Source organism: Rhodamnia argentea, chromosome 6 (assembly GCF_020921035.1).
Source record: "Rhodamnia argentea isolate NSW1041297 chromosome 6, ASM2092103v1, whole genome shotgun sequence".
In the NCBI taxonomy this organism is placed as follows: domain Eukaryota; kingdom Viridiplantae; phylum Streptophyta; class Magnoliopsida; order Myrtales; family Myrtaceae; genus Rhodamnia; species Rhodamnia argentea.
Window position 1 is genome coordinate 24,225,712 of NC_063155.1, and position 24,004 is coordinate 24,249,715.

Below are 24,004 nucleotides of genomic sequence, written 5' to 3' on the forward strand. Positions count from 1 at the left end.
CTGAATCATTCGTGTGAAGGGCAAACATTGCCAGCCTGCAAAGAGAGTTGCGATACATGACTCACACTCAAAAACCTGGTGAAACATCAGAACGCACGATTCTTGACATATACGGTTCTTGACATTCGACATCACGTTCAACCCAAAAAAAATAAATCGACATCATTAGTTGATAATCAAGCATATAAATTATTCTGATAAACAAGAACACCCGTGCGAGAATCAAAGAATGTCAAGGACGGAAGATTAAGGTAAGAGATGACCCATGATGGTAAAGTTCGAAGAACGGGGCCCAAGAACATCAAGTAACACCCAGCCAAAGCCACTTAGCAAGCACTGTCCATGAAATTTACCAACAATTCCTGGACCATTCCTCTATCTGGCATCTTTCCCGCAGCACCATATATAGGAGCCTTCCCTCCACTTATGGGTCCTGGGTTTCGTTTAACCTGGGGAAGGAAAACGATCAAAACAAATGAGTATGATGAGTCTGCACATCGCGGTTATGGTGTGCAGGTACCATATCGAGTATCGAGTATCAAGTCTCGCTTACAAGAACAATACTCCCAAATAACTGATTCATGTCTAATTGATAACCTTAAAACAAGTGAAGATGACATAGCTTTAGTTAGCAACTTACAATGTTCACGGATTCCTTCAAATCCTTGAGGAAATCTTCAACCACCGGTACATGTTGAAGGGTCACACATATATGTAAGCTGATTTGAGACACACGGAAGAAATGGTCAGGCATTATGTAGGCCATGCATATTCAGACAAATATCTGATGCCGCTTGTCAATGGAGCAACTTAAGCCATAATTGACAACTGTAATATAAACTAAACAAATAGCAACAGCAAGAGATCCTCCATTAAGATTGTTTATTTAAATCTTGATATCATAAAAGAATTCTGCAAGAAAACAATGTCTACTCTTCTCTCGGAAGTTGGAGGCGGCCCCGACAGTGAATCAACACTCAAAAAGAATATGCATTGCATTCCCAACATTTCCTCGCATAAAAGAAATTCCCACCTATTGGGTCTCTGCAGTGCATTCAGGTGCCAGCCTTTGGATGACATGATATCATTAACTTCGAATATGTCAATAACATTAGAACCAAAGGCTACAATTGTCATGTCCGGCCTGCCGATGATGAAAATCTCTGGAATGTCCTTTATTCTGCAAAAGAAGTCGATAGATATTTTTCAGTCATTGAACAATTTGTAAGATTTAAACTATATTGTAATGGACGGCTCACATACCCCCTTTCAATCTTCTTCGACACTTCCATGATCTCTTTTGTGTTTTCTAGATAACCTATAAAATGCAATGCAACATAACCAACCAACAGTGAAGATTTGAAGAGTACAAAACTAGCGAGAAAAGGAACAAGAGGCAATAGGGGACTTTGTAAGGCACTCTAGGTTGGAACCAGCTTAATTTTTACCTTCTTCCCCTAGAGACATCATTGCCGCCCAAGCACCAGCAATTAAGGCCCCTGGTCTGCTCCCTGCCATGGTTGGAGAGACATATAGACCTCCAGACCACTCCGTCACTGCACCATGAAGTTGGTAATGAACAAAAATAGACAAGAAGAATAATAATTAGTTCATGCACGTGCTTCAAAAGAATTACGAATTTGAGGGATAAAGAGAATGTGCTGTTCCCTCGAGTATCATTTATACCAGGCTTCAAGTCCACAACAATCTCTTTGTATGAGTATCAACTACAGAAATCAGCTATACTTCTGATCTATCCAATAACTACATCCACAGGTTCAAAAGAATCAATTTTGGAAAGTTACCATTAAAAAAATCCTCTCCTCTCTCCTTTCTCCACCCAATTCAACATGCAACAAACCAAAGATCAATCTCCCTCCAAAATTACTAAGCTAAAGCAAGTAACAAGCAGACATACAAACAGAGAAATGCTATTTACAAGCCTTCGCATACAGAGAGAATAAACTCACCAGCAACAAATTGATGCTGTTGGAGAATGAAAGCCAAAAAATTCATCATGGCAAGTCCCCACATGCATAGATAACCATAAAGCTAGGTCAGAATAATATCCTTAAAAGTGGAAAAATAATATGATCATGCCACCCAAGCAACAATTGAATAATGCATCAGCCTTTAAGAATCTCCCACAGAAACAAAAGGGACACTAAAAGCAGTCATAAGTAACTTTGCTCACAACAAATTGAAAGAATTTAAACATGTTGAATTTTAGCTTGGTTTTTATTGTTTATCATATTCACTCACTCTTCAAATACTGAGAAGAAATTGATAGCAACACCTGTAGCTACTACAAGAGAACTATACGACCATATCCTAGAAAAGTTCTTCAAACCAGCAGCACATTAAACACTATTTGAAACCCGAGGGAATATTATCTTTCATAGAACAGAACCACATAGGCGCAGAATGTATGCGTGGTGCCATAATTTCTTGAATAAGCAATCTATCAAAAGAGATGCACAAACATGTAAAACTACAATATTTAAATTAAAGAAAGGGTTCAAAATATTTTTCCCCAAAAGTTTAAGCTATTAGAAAACGGGTCTAGAATACATATTAGGCATACTTCGTGATTCCCTCCATATAAGTCTGACCTTATTCATGAAACAAATTATGTAAATAGTAACCACACCAAACAACAACTAAATAGAGGCAAGGATGCAAGCAAGAAATGAGGCAAAACCCACCAAGCGAGTGTCAAAATTTGAACTCTTGACTCCCACTCTAGCACCATGTTAGGAGATTGTTGTCTCAAAAGTTTTAGCTGTTAGGGAGGGGCCCATAATGTACATAAAGCATACTTTTTGTGAATCAGGTGGTCGTAGGGTAAAACAAAGCAAAGGGCTGCATGCTCAACCTAACCACAGCAGTGTACTCAATAAATAAGGTGAAGGAGCAAACTTTATCAGATAAATCAGTCACGAAATACTTCTCAACTAGCCTCTCTTTGAATGTGACTTTTCTTTTTGTACAAATGCACACATAAAACATGCCCACAAACTAAGCTTTAGATTACCCCAGCAAATGGAAAAGTTTGCTAAAAGCGGGACCAACATAAGTGGGTTACCTTCCTGATGTCATGATTTCTGTATAGAACAATGCTAGTTCCTTTTGGGGCCAAACCATATTTGTGCACATCTACCGATATCGATGTTACCCCTTCAACGGAAAAATCAAAGGGAGGAACTGGATACCTGCAATTTGGGGGAAGAAAGAAAAAAAAGACCTATAGTAGTTGCAAAAAGTATATACCTACTTACCATATGTACATGAAAAATATACCAAAAAGACATGCAACAGAAGTTTGTACTCTTTTCAGGACTTCACTAAAGAGAAGCAAGAAGCCACGGATGAATATGTCTCGAAAGTCCCACCATCACAGTATATCTAAATGAGTCTCTCTTCGTTCCCAATGGTTACAAGTTGAAGATGAAGGCTATGTTGGATTGAATAAAATGGGTTTGGGGGGGGAGGGGGGGGCAATGAAACTTGAGTGCATAAATAATGAAAAAATTTCAATTTTTGAGATAAGAGTGAAAATTAAAATTATAGGCACTTTCCTCGCTTTTTCCTCCCTCTAATGTCTTCTGAACATAGCATAAAGAAACTAAGTCATTTATTCTTGAGCAAAACCATGACTATGACAATAAGGCACATAAATCCTTTTGATTGACCATCGTCACTCGTCAGCAAGCAACTTTCTAATATCTTCCAGTGGTAGTAGCAAGAAGGGGGAAATTGCCGATTATATAGCAATTGCTGTCAGAATAAAACCAAGTTACCCAAGTTTACGAGCAAAAGGTAATCTGAAGCCACCAAGACAAAGGTCAACATGGAGACATATGTTGCAGCTAGAAGCGAGTTCACCAAGCTCCTACACGAAATAATGCCAGAGAACCTCTTTAGAGACAAATACAAGCATAGCACTCAACTGGCACTGTCAGGTCAGAGGCCTTGTTGACTGTTAACACAAATGCAGGAATGGCCCTGTACCTCAATGGGATCAATGATGCCGTGAGGAAACCCGGGTGAAGATCCAACAATCTAAGAATCGTTACAAGATAATGACCATTAGAAAAGGGTAGCCACTAGAACTACATCAGTTCTTCTTTCTATTAACGACAACAAAGATGGCATAAAGAAAAGTCAATGACAAGCAAAGGTAATATATAAACTTCTGTCGGGTCAAAGAACACAAGAAAAATGAAATTAAAGCAAGAGAGAGCAGAGAAAAGTAATCTTCCAGTGCCTACCAAGATGGTGTTTCTGTTAATGTGCCGCTTAATTGCTTTTACATCCGCTCGGAATTCTTTATTCACTGGAACACGCCACAGTTTGATGTTGAAATACTGAGCAGCCTTGTCATATGCTGAGTGTGCAGATTCCGGTATTATCCTAAAGTTAGATGGAATTGTGTAAACCTTTGCATATTAAGATCTAAGACATAAACAATAAACTTTCCAGGAGGTAAAAGAAACAGAGAATTATCTCACGTACATTTCAGGCGATGTAATTCCCTTCTTAGCTCTCATATAATCACGTGAAGTTTTTACTGCCAATAATATACTCTCAGTTCCCCCGGATGTCATGTTTCCACATATTTGTCCTCCTGAAACTTTTTCTTTACTTCCCAGTAAAGCAGCAGTCATGGCAACAACCTCTGCCTCAAATCGAACCACACTCTGGAAGACATCTAAATGCAACGGGTTGGTGTGTGCAAACCTGACAAGGATTCAAAATGAGAGTCAGGGAAGAGAGAGGATACTAGACACTCTATAAAAGGCTGAGCCTCATGATTTTATTTTTCAAATTATGCACCTTAATCTTAAAATTGACCAGAAGGGACATGCTTCTATAAAAAATTGATTATTAATTTTCATTATCCGAAAAAAAAAATCTCTGAAACAACAATTTCTCAGCATGCAACAAAGAAGGGCCACTGAATGCTTTAAACGGATATCACAAAGGTGATAGATTTAACCGATGTCTTTTTCAGAAGAAGATGTTCAAATGTATGATAACGTGTAGTGAAATTAGGCAAGAAGCACCAAAATAAGACAATAAATTTTACTTAGACTTTGGGTTATTCGCATGTATATCAGTTGTTCCACCAATATTGAAGCAACTTTAGCAGCCAAAGAAATAAATCATGGGCAGGAGGCTCTTCAGAAGTAAGATAAGTGCAAAAGAGCCATGTTTGATATACTAACATGGAACAAGCCTCATTTATCAGTGAAAAATGCCCCTCGCATTCGCTTCCCCTGATATATCTGCCAAAAATACAGGTCGACTATCTCAGGATATTTTCATCAAGAGCATTTTAAATAAACATGCAAGTATCTCTAAATGATAAACATACACTGTACCCGAGCATTTGCCTTGCCAAACCACATCATTCTTTTTTTCTTCCTTCATTATGTCTATTACACCATTTCCCACACCAGATCTTGGCAACTCAGATCTCCAGCCTTTTCTTTTGGATTGACCACCAGACTGTAACTTGTCCACCACCTGCAAATTCAAGCAACTACTAAGCTAGCAGAATTAATGATGTAAATCATACGATAACCAAAACACAGATTCTTCTTAGATAGAACTGGGTCGTGCTTCTCCGGTACAGCTCAAAAAGAAGATATATCAGCAGATTTATGCATTAGCAGAATGTGAACTAGGCATACTGTTCCAAGAACATGCTTTTCTTGTTTTATATTTGGGTCTCTCATTTTTTTTTTTTCCCCGCTTTCTACGGAGCGCGAGGGGAGGGGTTAGAATCCTTAGATTTGGATAGATAAAATTGTCGTGACTTCACCCAATATACATGATAGAAGAATCTTCACTGCAATTCACCAAAAGCGTATCATCCCCAATGGCCTCCCAGGCCAAAAGAAAATCAGCTAAAACATTGCCATCAAGCTCAATTCTTGTCATGTTTCCTGAGACAATACGCTAGATTCGAATAAATTAAAGACTCCTGTGCTTCAGCTCTGAAGCCTTTATTGTAAGTGCACCGTGCACGCCGTGACACTGAGCCTCAGTGCTCTCGATTCCGGCACTATATACGGAAATATAACAAGAAGGAACTTATGTCTATGCAGACGTTGAAAGACATCAAACATTAAACCTAAAAAGTACACCCCGAAGAACTGCGAACATCATCACTCATACTGGTACTTAATCTTCAAAGTGGATGTAGTGTTTTGTACTGTTCATTGCAGGGGACCAAATGATGTGATTGTAATCCGCCACGGTCTGACCGCACCAGTTGGACCATGTCAGTGAGCATGAACCAGGCCCCGTGCAATTACTACTTTTTGTCTGTCGCTAGAAGGCTGCTCTGGCTACAGCAGTCAGCAGAGGTGCAATAAAGCAGCAACTTCGCATTACAATCTGATAAACTAGTTGGATATTGCCAGCGAAAGATATTTAGAGACGAGAAAACACCTATCCATCGATTTTCTACTAGTCAATCAGAAAAACCAAATCACATCAGACGGCTATGCATTCCTCCGATCCCCTGGATGGATAACTAGACATACAATTCTGGCCCTGTAATCTTCTGCTCCACGCATTCAATGCCCGTCTAGCGACGAGCAACCACTTCATAGAAATCGACAGAATTAAATGCTTGCACTAAATCGTAAAACTCTGACCTTCTGCTTCTCTGCGTCTATATAACTCCTCACGGCAGGTACCAACCTGCACTCAAATCAAAAAAGCAAAATGAATTGAAGCTCGAAGCAACGGACGGCAACATAAAACATAGAGTCCACGCGACTGCGTACGCAATCCTTGGGAATCCAAGGAGAAGCGACCGGAGATGCCGTACTTGATGCAGCTCATGAAGAAGCCTATCGAAGCCGCCTTGAGTCCTCTCTCGTGCAAAATGCCGACGAACGATCGGACCGCGCGGGCGGCGAGGACAGCGAGGAGAGGGGCGACGAGCAGCGCGATGGGCTCGTACTGCGACAGGAAGGAGTTCGCGGAAGCTCTCAGACGGAGAACAAAGGACGCCATGACAGATGAAGAAGGAGGAGGAGGAGGAGGAGGAGGAGGAGATGAGGATGGCGACGAGTAGGTCGTCGTCGTCTTCCCGACGACGAGACGTTGAAGAAGAGCAGCTCGCGGACGCTGGATGTTGTGTAGCCCACGCCAATGGCTTCTTATTTAATCAGACACATGTGATCTCGCGTGCGAGGCCGAGCGATCCCGTACCGTCTGGTTGGGAACGCGACCGTTGCCTTGTCGCCTTTAGGCAGGACCGATTGCTTGCTTCGCGGGGGTTTTTGGCCAAAACTGCAAAGCGTTTTTTTTTTTTACCCAGCTTTCTGCCTTCTCCAGATGAAGCCGTGCGTGCAAGTTTCGTAGATTGTGATGAGTTGCGATGACTGATTAATGACCATTGATGAGGACTGAGTTATTGATTAAGGACCGAGGGAAATGGAATTAGTACAATAAAGAAGAGATTTTCAGATATTCATGAAATCACCCATCGACTTATCAATCCTCTTTTGTTTCGAAGTTATTGCAAAGGACAAGCGAGGAAATAGAAATTCCAAAAAATGGAATTACATAAGTATTAAAATTTTAATTCAAATTCCAAATATACGGCATACTTTATCGCTTTCCTTTGTTTGTTCGAATACATGGTCATCGTTCTTCTTACAACATATGTGAACTATGAAGATTACCTAAATGTTTTCTAATTTAAGGAGCCCAATGGGTTGGAGTCGAAGAGTGCTTTAGGCCTGGGAAAGAGCTTTGCACGAGTCTTCCCAGGGCACCGTTTAGATCAAGAGAAATATGGAAATCCTTGAAAGGAACCAGTGTATTCGCTGCCCCCGGTACGTGTGAGCTCGGATCGCGCACGTCGTCAAATCAGATGGCTCCCGCAGGAGATTGCTTGATCCAACGGTGCATGCGAAAGGGGACGGATCTGCGAGTAGGGGAGTGAAACCGGACCGGGCAGAATCGGGAACCGGACTGGACCGCCGGAAAGATCAATCCGACTTCCGATTCCGACGTGAACAGGTCCGGCTCCCGGTTTCAAATTTTCAGAACCGGCTTGAGCAGGTTCGGTTTTCGGCTCCAAATGAAAGCCCACCGGAAAACCAGACCGAATTTGGAACATGTGCTTAGCTACACTTAAAAAGAAAAAACATAATCTCTCTAAATTGAATCTTACTCTGCCTGGCCTCATTTGCTTCTTCTTCATTCTTTATCGCTTCTTCTCCATTTTTTTTGGAGCAATATTTTTTTATGGATGAATGGAGAATGAAGTTTAAAAATTTATTTTGACGAATGAGGAACAAAGTTTCATAATTTATGTTTTTTGCCACGTGTTTGAACTTTTTATTATTTATAAATGTACTCGATACGTATTTGAACTTTTCATCGTTTATAGTTGTACGTGACCACGTGTTTGGCGGATATGGATTTATGTTAATCACCTTTTACTTTGAGCAATTTTGTTGCTCATAGTGTTTTGTTGTAAAAAAATGAAATCAAAAAAAGGGGAAAAAAGAGAGTAGGTTCTCGGATATACCCTAAAATCGAACCAAAAAAATAAGGTATGTTCTAGAACAGGTTCTAGAAAAACAGGTTGAGTTTTAGATTTGAAAAATTGAGAACTGTTTATAACAAGGTAGGTCCACTCTCGGACCGATCACCTGGATCTACGAGTGTGGTCGGAGAAAAGTTTGAAAAAGCTTGTTTCATTATTTGGTTTGAGGCTTATATCGAATGAAGGCCCGAAAAGTTGGAAAAACTAGACCAAGGCCTCCCAGCCCGTGGATTGTCCAACGTTGGTTGTGGCTAACTCTCTCCCTTCTCACCCGAGTGGTGGTGGGCCCAGAAATTTTAGCTCCATAGCGTATGATAGAACATTTATACCAAGTCCATCTGGGTTACTAATCATGCGGTCGATTCGATGGAATCCACATAATTAACGGTCGAGATGATATTGGTTTACGTGTTTTATAGACCATCCAATAACTCTCCCAATAACACATGTCATGACACGTGTGCTACTCTCTCTCTCTCTCTCTCTCTCTCTCTCTCTCTGAGTTTAGCCAACCAAGGGCAGTTCCGAGGGTAGGATCGTAATTTGCCAATTATTTGGAGGTGAACTTTCATGGCTCCGCACTTAAATTTGAGTTTCTTATGGTAAGATTCGAACTGTCTACCATCAAATCTCGAGCTAAAGGCATTGAAATGCTCTTCTCATTGGGTCAATCTCAATGTGGGTAAAAGCAGCCGTTTTTTTTATAATTAGTGACGAAGCATGACACATACGAATTACGAGGAATCGCTCTTTTCCTTTCACAACATAGCATGCCCTCTTTTCGTGGCATGTGAATATGCAGAAACACAAGTACGAAAAGAAACCTAGCTATGGCCCAATCTAAACGAGCCTACATGTGATAGAAGGGAAGGTAGAGTCGAAATTGTACAACGACACTGCCGAGCCGGAGAATTCTAGCCCTTTCATTGTGCTGACCTGGTAAATGGTTTGGGGCCAAGAATTCCTATTGAGAAGCCTGTTTTTCCATACACGTGCTATGATATGATTTGAATGTTCTTATATAGGATAAGATAGATCGATATAGTTTAGGTGAGTCATTTTATGCTACCGGCTCCGATTCACTACGTTGCTACAAGGAAAAAACCCAGGTCGACAAGATTAACCTTGGTCGATTAGATTATCCAGAGGCGGAAAAAAAATGCTTTGGTCCACCAATTCCTAAGTTTGCGCCCTAGGCAACAAACCCTAAGCCATTGTCGCGTAAAACTTAAGCTATAAAATTCGTATTCTATCGTCATCGGTTCAATCAAAAGTGGGACAAGTTTGAACTCATGGCGACCCAATTTGGATCTGAGCCCACTTTCGTTGGTAGAGCGTCACGCAATGGGCTAATATACAGTATCAAGTGTTGCCCAAGATCACAATTTAGGGTGCTTCTTTATATTGTCATTGTCTCTGTCCAAACCAAGAACATTCTGAAAATCAACGAAACGTGTTTGTCACCGTGTCCTATAAAATTATTTGGTCGCTTTTCCAGCTACTTATCAAAACCACAAAGCCACATACATCACGAGCCAAGGAAATCTTCAAAGCTTCTAGTGCTCGCGAAGACAATTCGACTCCCCGATCAGGAAAGCTTGTGCAACATATGCTCGAAAGTCATCTCTTATGGACCCTATTACCACGTCCTAGAGTCCTCGCAAGGCTAAGAACTCCGGCTGACCGACCGAACGACCCCGACGGCGGTACGTGCAATATTTAACATCCGCCCATCGACCCTACTCTTGAAAACTTCGTGGCATCATCTACGGTGCTGCTGTATATTGTCAATGTCTCTGTCCAAAACCAAGAACATTGTGAAAATCAACGAAACGTGTTTGTCACCGTGTCCTATAAAATTATTTGGTCGCTTTTCCAGCTACTTATCAAAACCACGAAGCTACATACATCACGTGCCAAGGAAATCTTCAAAGCTTCTAGTGCTTGCGAAGACAATTCAACTCCCCGATCAGGAAAGCTTGTGCAACATATGCTCGAAAGTCATCTCTTATGGACCCTATTTCCCCGTCCTAGAGTCCTCGCAAGGCTAAGAACTCCGGCCGACCGACCGAACGACCCCGACGGCGGTACATGCAATATTTAACTTCCGCCCATCGACCCTAGTCTCGAAAACTTCGTGGCATCATCTAATCGAAGCACATAAAGTAAGCTTATAAGTTGTTGTGAATTTATTAATCCAAGCCACGATAGAAACACGGGCTCGGCAATTTCTCATGCTTTGGTGCACTATGACATTTATTAATTAGACCAACTACCCATGGCCTTTTTTTTTTTTTGGGTCGAACTACCCATGGCATTAAAGAAGCTCTCTTTCGCCGGGGATAATTTTTTTTAGTCTCTTTTTATTTTACAAAAAATAAATAATTTGAAAAATATTTTCCTAAACATGATCACTCGTATTGCTTTAAAAAATGAACGAACGAAAAATATTTTGAACGTCCACGAAAATGTCTAGATATAAATTATTGTCGTCGGTAACGAAAATATTTTTCATTAACTGATTACTTCTAACGAAACACACGATATTTTTTTAGAAAATATGTTTCAAATTATTCACCTTCCACGAAATAAACGATTGCATATGAATGCGTCTAGCTTCAAAGCATGAAAGGGACGTTAGGCGAATCGTGACAGGATGATTAGGTAATAAAGCGAGTTGGTTCATTGAAGACGATGGAAAAAGAGAGGCTGCTGAGGGAATGGGATAGGGACTGGGATCGGGATCGGGACTGGGGTGGTGACGTGAGGAATGACGTTCGTGGGTCGCGACTCGTGCACCATAACTTGGACCATATGCCACGACAGTAGTTACAAAACCCAATTTAATAGCTCAATAGTTTGCTTGTTTTGACTTTTGACTGCCAATTTTTTTTTGTAAAAGTAACTTTTTTCTTTCTCTATCATTAGATAGAAAGATCGAAGTGTGTGGACATCGATCGCTTAGGTGCTGCATGATAACACTTCTTTTTTTGGATTTCTCTGCCAGAAGTCAATCTGGCAGGGAAATCCGTTTGGTAAAAACTTTGCTGAAGTAGAAATCCGTTTGGTAAAAAAATTGACTTACGGCAAGATTTTTAACTTCCGGCAAGATTTTTAACTTTCGGCAAGATTTTTGGCCAACTTTGAGAAGCAATTTTTTTTACTTCTCCACCTTAGAATTACTTCTTTGATCACGCCGACCACCGCCGGCCGCCGGTCGCCGCCGCCGCTGCCGGTCGCCGCCGCCGCCGCCGCCGGTCGCCGCCCGTCGCCGCCGCCCGCCGCCCGCCTGTCGCCGCCGCCGGTCGCCGCCGCGGTCGAAGTAAAAATTTGTTTCGGTTATCAAACGCATTTCTCTATCAGAAATCAACTTATGATGTAGAAATAGAAAAAATTACTTTTGCTAAAAAGCAGAAGCTGAAAAATTCACTTCTTGCCGGAATGACTTCCGGAACAGAGAAGTGTTATCATGCAGCACCTTAGAAAATTACACGTGGATTGGGCATGCAATACAAATATAAATCGCTCTGCGGGTGCATTATGAACCTCCATGAGGGCTGTGAGATTGAATACTGAAGCGCTTTCATGTAATGTCTTCGCAAAAGCTACAAGTCGCGCAAAGAGAGAGCCATTGAATTTCCCGCATCGGATCACTGCGATTGGTGTTCACGGAACACAAATTATGTCTCATGATAAATGTGAGACGACTCTAGGTTTGATAATCTAAAAAAGGCATATCGCCTACGCTCCCTTTGTCTTGCTCCAGATCCTATAATGTTTTGTCGGTCACCGGCTAATTTCTCATTGACTGGCCAAGCGATGTAATCAATTATTTTAAAAAATGATTAATTAAAAAAAAAGGTATTTTCAAATGATTAATTTTTCGCGGAACAAACAATTGGTTTTAAATATCGGGATAAGCATACTGGAAGTCCTAAAATTTGTCATGAAAGTGTAATTAAGTTCTAAAACTTTCAAAAAGTGCAATCCAATCCTATAAATTGTTATGATGTTTTGGCCTTGTTCTTCATGTTTTAGCCACGTCGGGCGATGCGAGAAGAAAAAATCATGCCAAGGTTTTCTATTAGTCGAGTTGGACGAAGTTAACGAAAAGACTTGATTGCATTAATTTGATAAGTTTTAGAACTTGATTACACTTTTTGAAAGTTTAGGATTCAATTGCACTTTCCCGACAAATTGAAGGATTTTCGGTGCATTTATCCTTAAATTTTACAGTAGGTGATCCGGGGGTTTATTGAAAATAAAAAAACCAGTCAAAAGAGCTTTTCCCACTGGTCTCCTCGAGGCTGAGATAAAGATTATAAGTTAATTATACGTTCTTGATATTATGAATGCAGATATTTAATAGAAACATCACAATATATTCTCGACTATGGATATATTGGGCTATATTTTTTCTTTACGTAAATTGTTAAAGTCACATTGCTAACTCTAACCCATAAACAATATTTGGTACAAATAAGTAGATTTTTTTTTCCTTGTTCTAGTCTAACTATATTCCTTAGCCACCGATCTGTTCCCGAAAAACCGAAAAAGTAACCGACGTTACCAAAGAGATTCTTGTTCTTTTTCTGTTCCTAGGAACAAAAGAACAAGAATTAGAAGAACTGGAACACTACCAAACAGGCCCTTAAGGGTCTAGGGAGTTGAAAAGACAAAAATAACATTCTAATACTTTTTCCTTGTTTTATAGTGCAATATTAATTGACAAAAATCCTTATATTATGTTAATTAGATTTCACTTATTAGACATCGGAAAGTCCCACTTTTAAGGATTTAAAAGGGTGTTTGGAGTTGTGCGTATTTTGGATCATAGATAAATTATACTATGTTATATAGAGTAAGTATTGCGGTTGCAATCCATTATGTGTTTTAAAGCCTTTATTCACAGATGTATGCATTGCAAATTCGACTATCTACTATGTTAAAAAAAATTCAACAAATTTTTTTTCTTCACGAGTCGATATATAAGTAAGTGATTGCTTGTCATTGAACATGTATAATTTAGCTAGTAAGACCTCTTTACATATTACATGAATCACTTTTAAAACATGTTTTTAAGTAATATCAATCTCAGATAAGCACAACAATCAAGTTTTTTTTTTTTTCTATCTAATAAAATCGGAGTCAAATTTGATGGTATCCAAGTAACTAACGTGAAAGGAAACCAAAGAAAATGGCATTTTGCCACGTGGCTTGCCCACAAAACTCCATCCTACCCAACCCTATCGACAGCGCAGGAGCCGAAACTTCGATAATTCACCCCAAGTGCGGGTCGCTATTACACGAGCCAACCTGGAAGTAGTCATCCAAAGATGACGTGGAATCTATTTTCTCTACCATTACTCTCAAGTTGAGAGAACATATTTTTCTTCTCTTCATATCGGGGAATATTTTCGAATTTTACGTTCCAAAATTCAGATAAAATAATTTAAGGACATACTTAGGTCCAATCCTCCCCAACCTGACCCAGTTAACCTAAATCTAGGACATCTGATCCAAGGCCCCGGAGCCACCGTGCATGTCCGACAGAACAGTTCAAATCTTCTGGTATGTGCGCATAATGGCAAGATCGAGTCTTCAAACCCTAACGCGACATCCGAAAGGCGGATTCAACACCGCACGCAGAGTCGGTTCGCAGACGAAAGCCCGTCTTTGACCCTTCTGGGAGTGACGCCAGCCACGGTGTAATCCCTCCCTTGGAATCATCTGCATCTGCCCCAATGGCGAACTCCCACGTACCATCGACGAAAGAAACCACAGGAGCGTCCTTGGCGTGCGTATGACTAAAAAAAGAACGACTGGGGAGAAAACCAGCGATGGTCTTATGACCACGTCGGTCAAAATGGGGAAGATCTGGACAATGGTTCTGTCTGTCCGCGAGTCACGGTCAAAGAGAGAGGACTATGAACAGTGGCTGGTGTGCCTACATCTACGCATTATATTCGTTCCACGTGACATGGATTCGATTCCCCTGAATCAGGTTCATGAGAGTTTAGCTGTACCTCGCTTTATAGAGAACTTTTAGTTATATCCATGCTGATATGGCACTCTGCGGCATGTTCTGAGAGGGTTGGCGAATTATTTTTAACTCCACGGCCACCGGAGAAAGGAGAATGTTGTGCCCCGAAATGTATCGATCGGCTTGTATATCTGTGCGATCTTCTCTGGCATCGAATTAGGTGGTGTTCAAGCCAGTTTTCACACGCCTCGACCGGTCCACGACGATGTAATGGGTTGACACCTCCACGCAATCCCGGCGCATTCGGAATTTTACTCTTGGAGTATATTATTCGATGTCCCGCTAAAGTTCAAATTGCCTGAACACTCACCAGTTAAGTAACCCCAAAATATATTATTTTATTTTTCTCCCATAGTTTTCACATCAACCCGGGAGGAGAAAGATCTATTCCAAGCGCATGTTATTTTGCATTGAAATCGGAACATCTTACATTGTGCCTCACCTTGTGATCTTTTTGTCTTGAAAATTTTGGATAATGTGTCGAGGACAACAACGACACACACAAAAAAAAAAAATTGTAATTTGGTCGGTTAGTATTTCAATGAGAATGTATGTCGACGTCGCGGTCCTTTCACCTTAGAATTGACAATAATGTAGGGGAAAGTCATTGTTCAATGGACATCAAATTTAATGTTATTCCGTTAGTGAGAAGACAAAATAGGGATCAAAGTTCCATTTTCTCCGCTCCCACCAGCACGCCACTCGATTCATTTTTTTTTATTTATTTCATCGGCAATAATCGACACTTTGCTTGCAAAAGTGAAATTACCGAGTAAAAATTACCTAGGCTAGAGATAGTTAATTCAGCGAGGCTAGTGAAGTCATGCAGTCAGGATCGAAAGGACAGAGAGTTTCTCTAAAATTTAGAGGACTGGCTCACAATCAAATTCCTCACCTACAATCGAAGGTTCGGGTTCCGGCACACACTCGTGCTCGGGAACGATTGTATTCACTATTACTGCGATCTCGACTTACTTAGAGACACAATATTATATTCGTGTACTACAGTAAATGACATCGCAATATGCTAATAACTGATCTATGCCTGCCGCCTTGGTCTTAGGACTTTGGAGTGAAAAAAAAGTTCTAAGCTTTGCTTGCATAACAGAGAGTAACAGTACTGCCACAAATACTCGCAGCAGTGGACCCCAGATAAATTTTTTTTTTGTAACCCAGAACAAGTTGTTAATCTCACAATAGATTGAGGACGATCGCATAGTGATTTCTCAAAAAAAAAAAAAATTATGCATCTTGCCGTAGCAAGCTAAGATCGATGCAGATGAGCTGCACGTGCATTCCGCGACGAAGCACGAGGGATCCGTTCCTGTGGTCCATCGGTGGGCGATGTGCGCGATTCAAACTTGGACTGCTCGACCAGTCAACACAAGCATGCGCGCCTTATTCTGTGTCGTTTTCTTCAACCATGCATCGATTCGGACTATCGGCTATCGGTTATTGTTTATTAGTCATGGGTTAATTTAATGTTCCGTGCATGGTTTGTATATAACTTTGCGTTTGGTTAATGGGAAACATATGGCCCTTACAAGTCTATTTACTCGGGATATTACTTCTTGTCATGGATGTCGAGATAAGAAGATGGTGCTTGGGGGTAGAGTTTGTGGCATTTCCATTGATAGAAATTTGGAATTTTGCCTGAGTTATATGCGGTGGCCAGGCCAATGCCTTAGCGGAAAGAATGACTGGACGATATTATATAGGCTACTAATAGGTACTTTAGACAGATTAGGTCATGACTCGATATAAGATCGGTTGATTTACGATATCTCGTCAAAGGAAAAAAAAATACTAAATTTTCAGCTCAGAACTGGAGGTCACCTGTTTAAAGCCCAATAATTGCGTGCGAGTCTTGCAAAGAAGTCTATTGAGCCATGCTAAGTTCGTCGGTACAGTTTTGTGGTTGTGTTCGGGGTCTTGATGATTGGACTTTATTGCACGAAAAAGAGAACTTAATTTAGCGATTCTTTTCAAAAGGCGTGAATGCGAATAAAATACATATCTTGGATAACCTTTGCGACTGGGCGGTCTTCGTAATAGAAAAGACATTTGGCGATAAGGTATCCTATAGACGTTGTATTCGTGCTTGTTCGAAATGCGACCCTATTGTTCATCAATTACGCCTTTCGGTATGATCACGATGAAAGAAAAAAAGACTATCTTCTCTCGAGTAAGTTATGTGAAAAAATAATTTGAATTGTAAAAAATTATTTTTTATCATTGAAAGAAGTAATATACATGTGCCCTCTATAGGACTTTCGTAAAGTGGAATAAGTTCTTGGGAAGATGAAAGAAGTTTTCTTCCCGAGCTTGTAGGAGGTTGCTCCGCTTCCTTGTGGTTGTCAAAATTGTAAAACTCCTCAAAGGAAAAAAAAAAATGAAAATTTACCATTAGTTTTGTTAGAACTCGACACACAATGACAACTAAATAAAGCATAAAAGCGACGAAAAGAAATCAAGATGCAAAAGTTTATCCCCATTCACACTTAAACTGGAACTATATTCGGCTAATGATTCCACCATAATTAGAACCTCCCACCTCCGTGTTACATCCATCGATCACATGATAAAGAGATAATATATAGCAGTAACTATTTATGGACCTATATGTTTTATTGTCAATATAGAGTAAGAACCACAGCCCAACAAGTTTTCAATGACATTTGAAATCCTTTCAAATACTTTTATTACCCTTATCAATTTATTCATCTTAATTCAAGGAGACCCCAAGCTCTTCATCAAAATCCATTTACGAAACGAAAATTGGCATGTAAACCGGCCAAGCCGGAAAACATGGATAGTGAAAAGAAACTTTAGCGAATGCCGCAGTCATTTCCTAACTTCAGTAAATAGATCACGCAGCAAACGACATGGGTTAACACCGATTCTAACTCGTGTCTTGCATTTACGTGCTGCTCGAGGTGCGAGATGAAAACCATTTTCGTGGATATGGAAGCTAAAAGCCATCCACTACATGATGCACATGGGTAAAAGGTCGTTCGTAGTCATAACTCAATCCAAAAGTGTCGTAGTTTTGTTAGAACTCGATGCACAATCACAACTAAATGAAGCGTAAAAACGACGAAAAGAAATCAAAACGCAAAAGTTTATCCCCGTTCACACTTAAACTAGAGCTATATCCGGCTAATGATTCCACTATAATTAGAACCTCTCACCTCTGTGTTACATCCATCGATTACATGATAAAGAGATAATATATAGCAGTAGCTATTTATGGACCTATATGTTTTATTGTCAATAAAGAGTAAGAACCACAGCCCAACAAGTTTTCAATGACATTTGAAATCCTTTCGGATACTTTTATTACCCTTATCAATTTATTCATCTTAATTCAAGGAGACCCCAAGCTCTTCATCAAAATCCATTTACGAAACGAAGATTGGTATGTAAACAGGCCGCGCCGAAAAACATGGATAGTGAAAAGAAACGTTAGCGAATGCCGCAGTCATTTCCTAACTTCAGTAAATAGATCACGCGGCAAACGACATGAGTTAACACCGATCCTAACTCGTGTCTTGCATTTTATGTGCTGCTCGAGGTGCGAGATGAAAACCATTTTCGTGGATATGGAAGCTAAAAGCCATCCACTACGTGATGCACATGGGTAAAAGGTCGTTCGTAGTCATAACTCAATTCAAAAGTGTCGTAGTTTTGTTAGAACTCGATGCACAATCACAACTAAATGAAGCGTAAAAGGGACGAAAAGAAATCAAGACGCAAAAGTTTATCCCCTTTCACACTTAAACTAGAGCTATATCCGGCTAATGATTCAACTATAATTAGAACCTCTCACCTCTGTATTACATCCATCGATTACATGATAAAGAGATAATATATAGCAGTAGCTATTCATGAACCTATATGTTTCTTTATCAATAAAGAGTAAGAACCACAACCCAACAAGTTTTCAATGACATTTGAAATCCTTTCAGATACTTTTATTACCCTTATCAATTTATTCATCTTAATTCAAGGAGACCCCAAGCTCTTCATCAAAATCAATTTATGAAACGAAGATTGATATGTAAACAGGCCGCGCCGAAAAACATGGCTAGTGAAAAGAAACTTTAGCGAATGCCACAGTCATTTCCTAACTTCAGTGAATAGATCACGCAGCAAACGACATGAGTTAACACCGATCCTAACTCGTGTCTTGCATTTTTCGTGCTGCTGCTCGAGGTGCGAGATGAAAACCACTTTCGTGGATATGGAAGCTAAAAGCCATCCACTACGTGATGCACATGGGTAAAAGGTCGTTCGTAGTTATAACTCAATCCAAAGTGTCGTGTCCGTCGTCATCTCCACGAGCCTAACATTGAGAAAAGCGAGCGCACACCTTCCACGAGTCGCAATCTGTGGAAAAGAAAGAGAAAACAATTGCACCGTGCACTTTAAAAGTTTGGTAAAAAACCAACCAAATTAGCTTAATACGTGCAGTTTATGTCCTGCTGTTCCTGATGAACTTCTTAACGTGCAATCATGAAGTCCCTGCAGCATTTTCCGCTACCGCTCCTCTGATCGTAACCTGTACTGTTTATGTGCAGAGGAATCCGTTTTCTGTCCATGTTAATGCTGGGAAAATTCCTTTTTTTTTTTTGCAAAAATAAAAAATTAACTGCATGCACGGCAACCACCTAGACCGGCCAAACGAGTGAATCCAGTTGGATTTGAGTCAGATCGAAAATAGTCCGATCCAGATAAATTCATTTGACCTGTTTTGACATATATCCATGCAATACAAGTCTAGCGACCCAAACACATACACGATCCGACTCATATTCCTAAAACACTTTCATATTTAACACAATCTAGGAAAACTTATACTGAGAGTTGAGAGTGCGGAGTGACCGAGGGTGAGATCGAGGAAGGGCGATGGAGAATGAAGAGAAAATGGTAGATGTGGATTGGGTCCGAGTAATTCGTAAACCCATTTATGACCCATTTAACATACATGTTATATTTAAACACATTTATAACTCATTTATCGAATTTAACAACCTTATATAACAACGTAGCCCATTATATATAGATTAAGAAATGAGTTTATGACCCATCTTAGTAAATTCATTGTCACATTTTGTTCGTGCAACTCGCTCATTCCACCGTTCGTCGGCGATATTCAACCTCTTCTGCAACCCCCTTTTTTTCTTTATTCTCAATTCCTCAAATCTATGTTCCTAGATCACAACTCGATTCAGTTTCATCTTTAGGTATACTCCTAGAATCTTCAACTAATTTACAGTACTAAAATGAGGAATTTACATTGATTTATATCCTAGTTGCAAACGATATTTGGAATGAATGTCATATCATATCTATATTTACAAAAGGCGATATATGTATGAAATGGTGCAATCCCCCGAAAATGAACAGGCAAGGGAGTTATATGTTTACCCATCTAGATATACAATTCGATACAGCCTATTTTAGCATAGATATTCAAGATGCATTCTCGTTATAATATAGTTTCTTTCGTACTCCCATCTTTGTTCTTCAGCAATACGTTGCCACCTAACGTGTCGTTTACGACTTCTAGCGTAGGATAAAGTTAAGAACAAGGCTAATTGGACGCTTAGCCGTCGCTATTCTAGCCGCCACCCCCACCTTTTGTTAAATTATTTTCCCCTTCCTTCTTCCTTCCGCACGTTCCCTACCACATAAAATCCCCCTCGACGTATTTCGCTTCCTCTTCCTTCTTCTTCTTCTTCTCCTTCCATGAACAAGCATTGCGACCAGCCTCTCTCTTCTTCTCTGCCTTTCATGGAGAACTTGAGCTACTCTTCTTCTTCACTCCTTCCATGCCTGTCTTCGCCGCCGCGGCTATCTTCTTCGCCTCCATCCTTGTTCTCTTTGAACCCCAAACCGACCGGTTCGAGCGCTTACAGCACCGGATTTGAAGGCCACGGCGATGACGGCAATGAGCGAAGCAGTTATCTGGGGCTGGTCATGTCGAACTCGTCGTCGTCAACAGATCGCCGTCACGTACTGGAAGCGCCGGTGGTGGACAAGGACGATGCCGAGAACGTCTTGAACACGGTCAAGAAGAAGGGAGGGAAGAAGGTGAGGAAGCCCAAGTACGCTTTCCAGACGAGGAGCCAAGTGGACATACTCGACGACGGCTACCGGTGGAGGAAATATGGCCAAAAGGCCGTGAAGCACAACAAATTCCCTCGGTGAGTTAGTCGATTGAGGTCATTATTTTCTAAGGTTTTTTCTGCTAACCAAAATCCATTTGAGAAAACGTAGAGTTAATACATCTTTAACACGGACCGAATCGGATGATCTCCTTCAACGGCATCATTATTTTGAACAACTTGTTGCTTGTCTCTCTCTCTCTCTAGGTCAACATACAAAATATCCTCTTTATCATCATCGAATTGTATTTGTTCAGGCTTCTTCTAGATGCTGGAAACGTTGAACGAGAAATATTTGGTTAAGACTTCGATTGCGAGGACAAACTAGCATTTACCCCCGATCACCATAACCACCAGACCCCTAGAATTCGACTAGGTTAGTCCGGCACACGGCTGGTGAGGAAATTTTCGCAGCCGAGTCATGCGACACGGTTATCCTCTCTGATCAGCGGAATCAAGAAGAGTAATCCGTTCTTACCCTGACCGATATCGCGAGTTACTTTTAAAACTTAGACTTTGTATAATTTGTGCCCTTAGGCTTCATCGTAGCTCAGTGCAGTCACGGGATCGAAATGGAAGAGAGGGAGAGGTGAAGAGAATAGAGTTGTTTGGTAGCTGTCAATTCCATCTTCACAACAAAGGAAGCATATATAGGAGCTAAATTTGGCATATTTGGTCCCATTAGAAACCTAAAATCTAAGGGTTTTTCTTCACGTGTTGTCGCCATCATCGTGATTCTTGATACAATTTCAATTTTATGTAAATTTCGAATGCTTAATTTGGAATTAGAACCCTTTTCATATCATTGAATTGGAACTGAAGTGTACAAAAAACACCTATATCAAGTTTGATATCATAACATTAGTCGAAGCAAACATGAAACCGACAATTTACAGTGTAGAAAACTGTTCTTGTCTAAGCGATGTCGTGCAACATAAGTTCTGGAATTATCCCCGAAAGGATGAGTCGCGGTGACCCACGCGGCTTCACTAACCGGAAGGTCCGGTGAGTCGTGGAGCATACAGTCATGGTAGAATTAATTCTTTCTGGCTTGACTCCAAAGAAAGGCAATAGATACAGTTGGATGCTGCACATCCTTATAGTCAGCCTAGCCAGAATAAAACCAGTATGTACATCAGATTTCCACTTCTGCAGCATTAAGATTGACTTGAATATTGGCTTGGCTTCCTCTCTTATAGTCCATGAGAACCTTCTACGACTGGCCCAAAAGTTTGAACAGGCTTCACGATCATATTGACACAAAGTTTCCTAATCTCACCTTCTAGGATAATCCCAGATAGTAGATATGATCATGAGCCCAGGACCTTTCCAATGGAGAAACAAAACCTTTGCCATTTGCATGCATGTGTATTAATGCGTAGCTTATCATCTGCTTATCTTCTGTCTTAACATTAGTGAGCTGCGTGACGCGTGCATGCAGGAGCTACTATCGTTGCACGTACCGAGGCTGCAACGTGAAGAAGCAAGTCCAGCGGCTGACCAAGGACGAAGGCGTGGTGGTGACGACGTACGAAGGAATGCATTCCCATCCGATCGAGAAGTCCACGGAGAACTTCGAGCGCATCTTGAGCCAATTGCAGATTTATAGCACCTCCGTTTAGATTAGGCCGTTGTCTCCGTTACGTTTTCGCATCCTCAGACATCGAAACAGTAGTTACTATACACAGTGTATATTTGAAAAAGGGTTAATCGATCACTTACCTCGTTTCGAACTACGTACTGTCTAAACAAGATAATATACCAAGCAGATTTCTTTTATATTGGCTCCCATCTGGTTATTTGCAACATGAATTACTCTTGATTAGCCCTCTATTACACTGTCCTAGCAGGTTACTTTTATATTAGCTCCATTTGATAAGTAATAGATCCGATTCATTATCTTGAGTAACAATCACAAGAGGAACCCCTTCGACACAACAGAAGAAGAAAAGCTGGCCCGGATGTCCGCAGAGAGACCGGCTTCTAGATGGCGGCAGTGCTTTAATAGCCTGAACCAGAGAAAGATAATGACTCTCGAGACGAACCGATTATCGCCGCCCCTTCCCATTCCCCTCCACGAGTCGCCAGCGAAAGGACCTTTCCCTTCCGCTTGCAAAACCGAACCCGCGAATAGTCGTCGTCCAGCACGGTGCAGAGTCTTCCCGTTCAAATTCCTAGCCACCACAGCAACTCTAAGCGCCCATTTGGACTAATGGCACCCTTAAGGAGGATAACTGCCTATTCGATTTTATTTTTTTTCCTTCAACGAAACAACTCTTACTTTCAAATCACGGATAAGTTGAGGCATGTCATTCGCTTTTACTTTTCGCTTGCTACTAAGATGATTCAGTTCGCCAAGTTGAAAATTTCTTGGCCCATCGGTTAAGTGAGGGCTGCCTCCAACCTGACTCTAAAGGGTCATTCGTTGCTATCAATCCAAGGCCTATTTAAGAATGGTGGAGAGGATAGACATCTGACGGGATGGAGTTTCCATAGAAGAGACGGGTGCTTTTGACTTTGTAGAAAGATCTTGCGTGAACTAAGATCGGGCTGGACCATCCTCACCGGTCAAAATGTGGGCCCACTACAATCGAGGGCCACCAGACCCATGCATAGGTGTGCGATAATTTCCACGTGGATTAGTTTCAAATTTTGATCAACACATGTTACGACCCCTAAATGATTCCGAAAAGACAAAAAAAAATCAAAATTAATCACTTGAAATATTAATTAATGAAAAATATTTTTATTATTGACAATAATTGATATTTAAATATTTTAGCGAGCGATGAATATATTATCCGTTAATACATATTTTTAAGCGATACAATAAATTATTTTTAAGAAAATATTTTCCGAATTATTCATTTTTTAGGAAATCATTTTTCTCATTTTTTGACGTTTGTATTGTTTAGAAAAATGAATCAACAAAAAATATTTTCCTAATCAATGAAAAATTAACGCCTGAAGTTAAGAAAATATGATTAGATATCGAAGCTTGCACCACAAACATTGCGTTTGAGTACGGGAACCCTAATGCTCATACTTGAGCCCTTTGCAGAGGGGCCAGGTCTATCGAGGTCCATCCAGGGCAAGCTCGAGTCCATTAAGCCGTGCCTAGGACCACAAAACTTCGGTGCCTAACCCGGCCTCGTCGAGAATGGGCTAGGGACTCCATTGCATGTGCTCGGGGATCCCCGCGCCCTTGCTCCG

At 40.6% G+C, this 24,004-nt stretch overlaps 2 protein-coding genes across 2 annotated transcripts; one reads left to right on the forward strand and one right to left on the reverse strand.

The window, feature by feature from the left end:
* Positions 1-123: 123 nt before the first annotated feature.
* LOC115749411 (sphingosine-1-phosphate lyase) lies at positions 124-7,147 on the reverse strand. Its single transcript, XM_030686224.2, has 15 exons — positions 6,845-7,147; positions 6,669-6,714; positions 5,378-5,529; positions 5,229-5,288; positions 4,516-4,740; positions 4,272-4,413; positions 4,012-4,062; positions 3,801-3,892; positions 3,086-3,212; positions 1,971-1,986; positions 1,449-1,556; positions 1,264-1,318; positions 1,034-1,180; positions 641-719; positions 124-449 (listed from the first exon to the last, which is right to left on the reverse strand). The coding sequence occupies exons 1-15, from the start codon at positions 7,030-7,032 to the stop codon at positions 327-329; spliced, it is 1,611 nt and encodes a 536-aa protein (XP_030542084.2). The 5' UTR covers positions 7,033-7,147; the 3' UTR covers positions 124-326.
* Positions 7,148-20,315: 13,168 nt separating this feature from the next.
* On the forward strand, positions 20,316-22,570 carry LOC115749443 (probable WRKY transcription factor 75). The gene is made up of 2 exons (XM_030686271.2): positions 20,316-20,830; positions 22,233-22,570. The coding sequence occupies exons 1-2, from the start codon at positions 20,373-20,375 to the stop codon at positions 22,411-22,413; spliced, it is 639 nt and encodes a 212-aa protein (XP_030542131.1). The 5' UTR covers positions 20,316-20,372; the 3' UTR covers positions 22,414-22,570.
* The last annotated feature ends 1,434 nt before the right edge of the window (positions 22,571-24,004 follow it).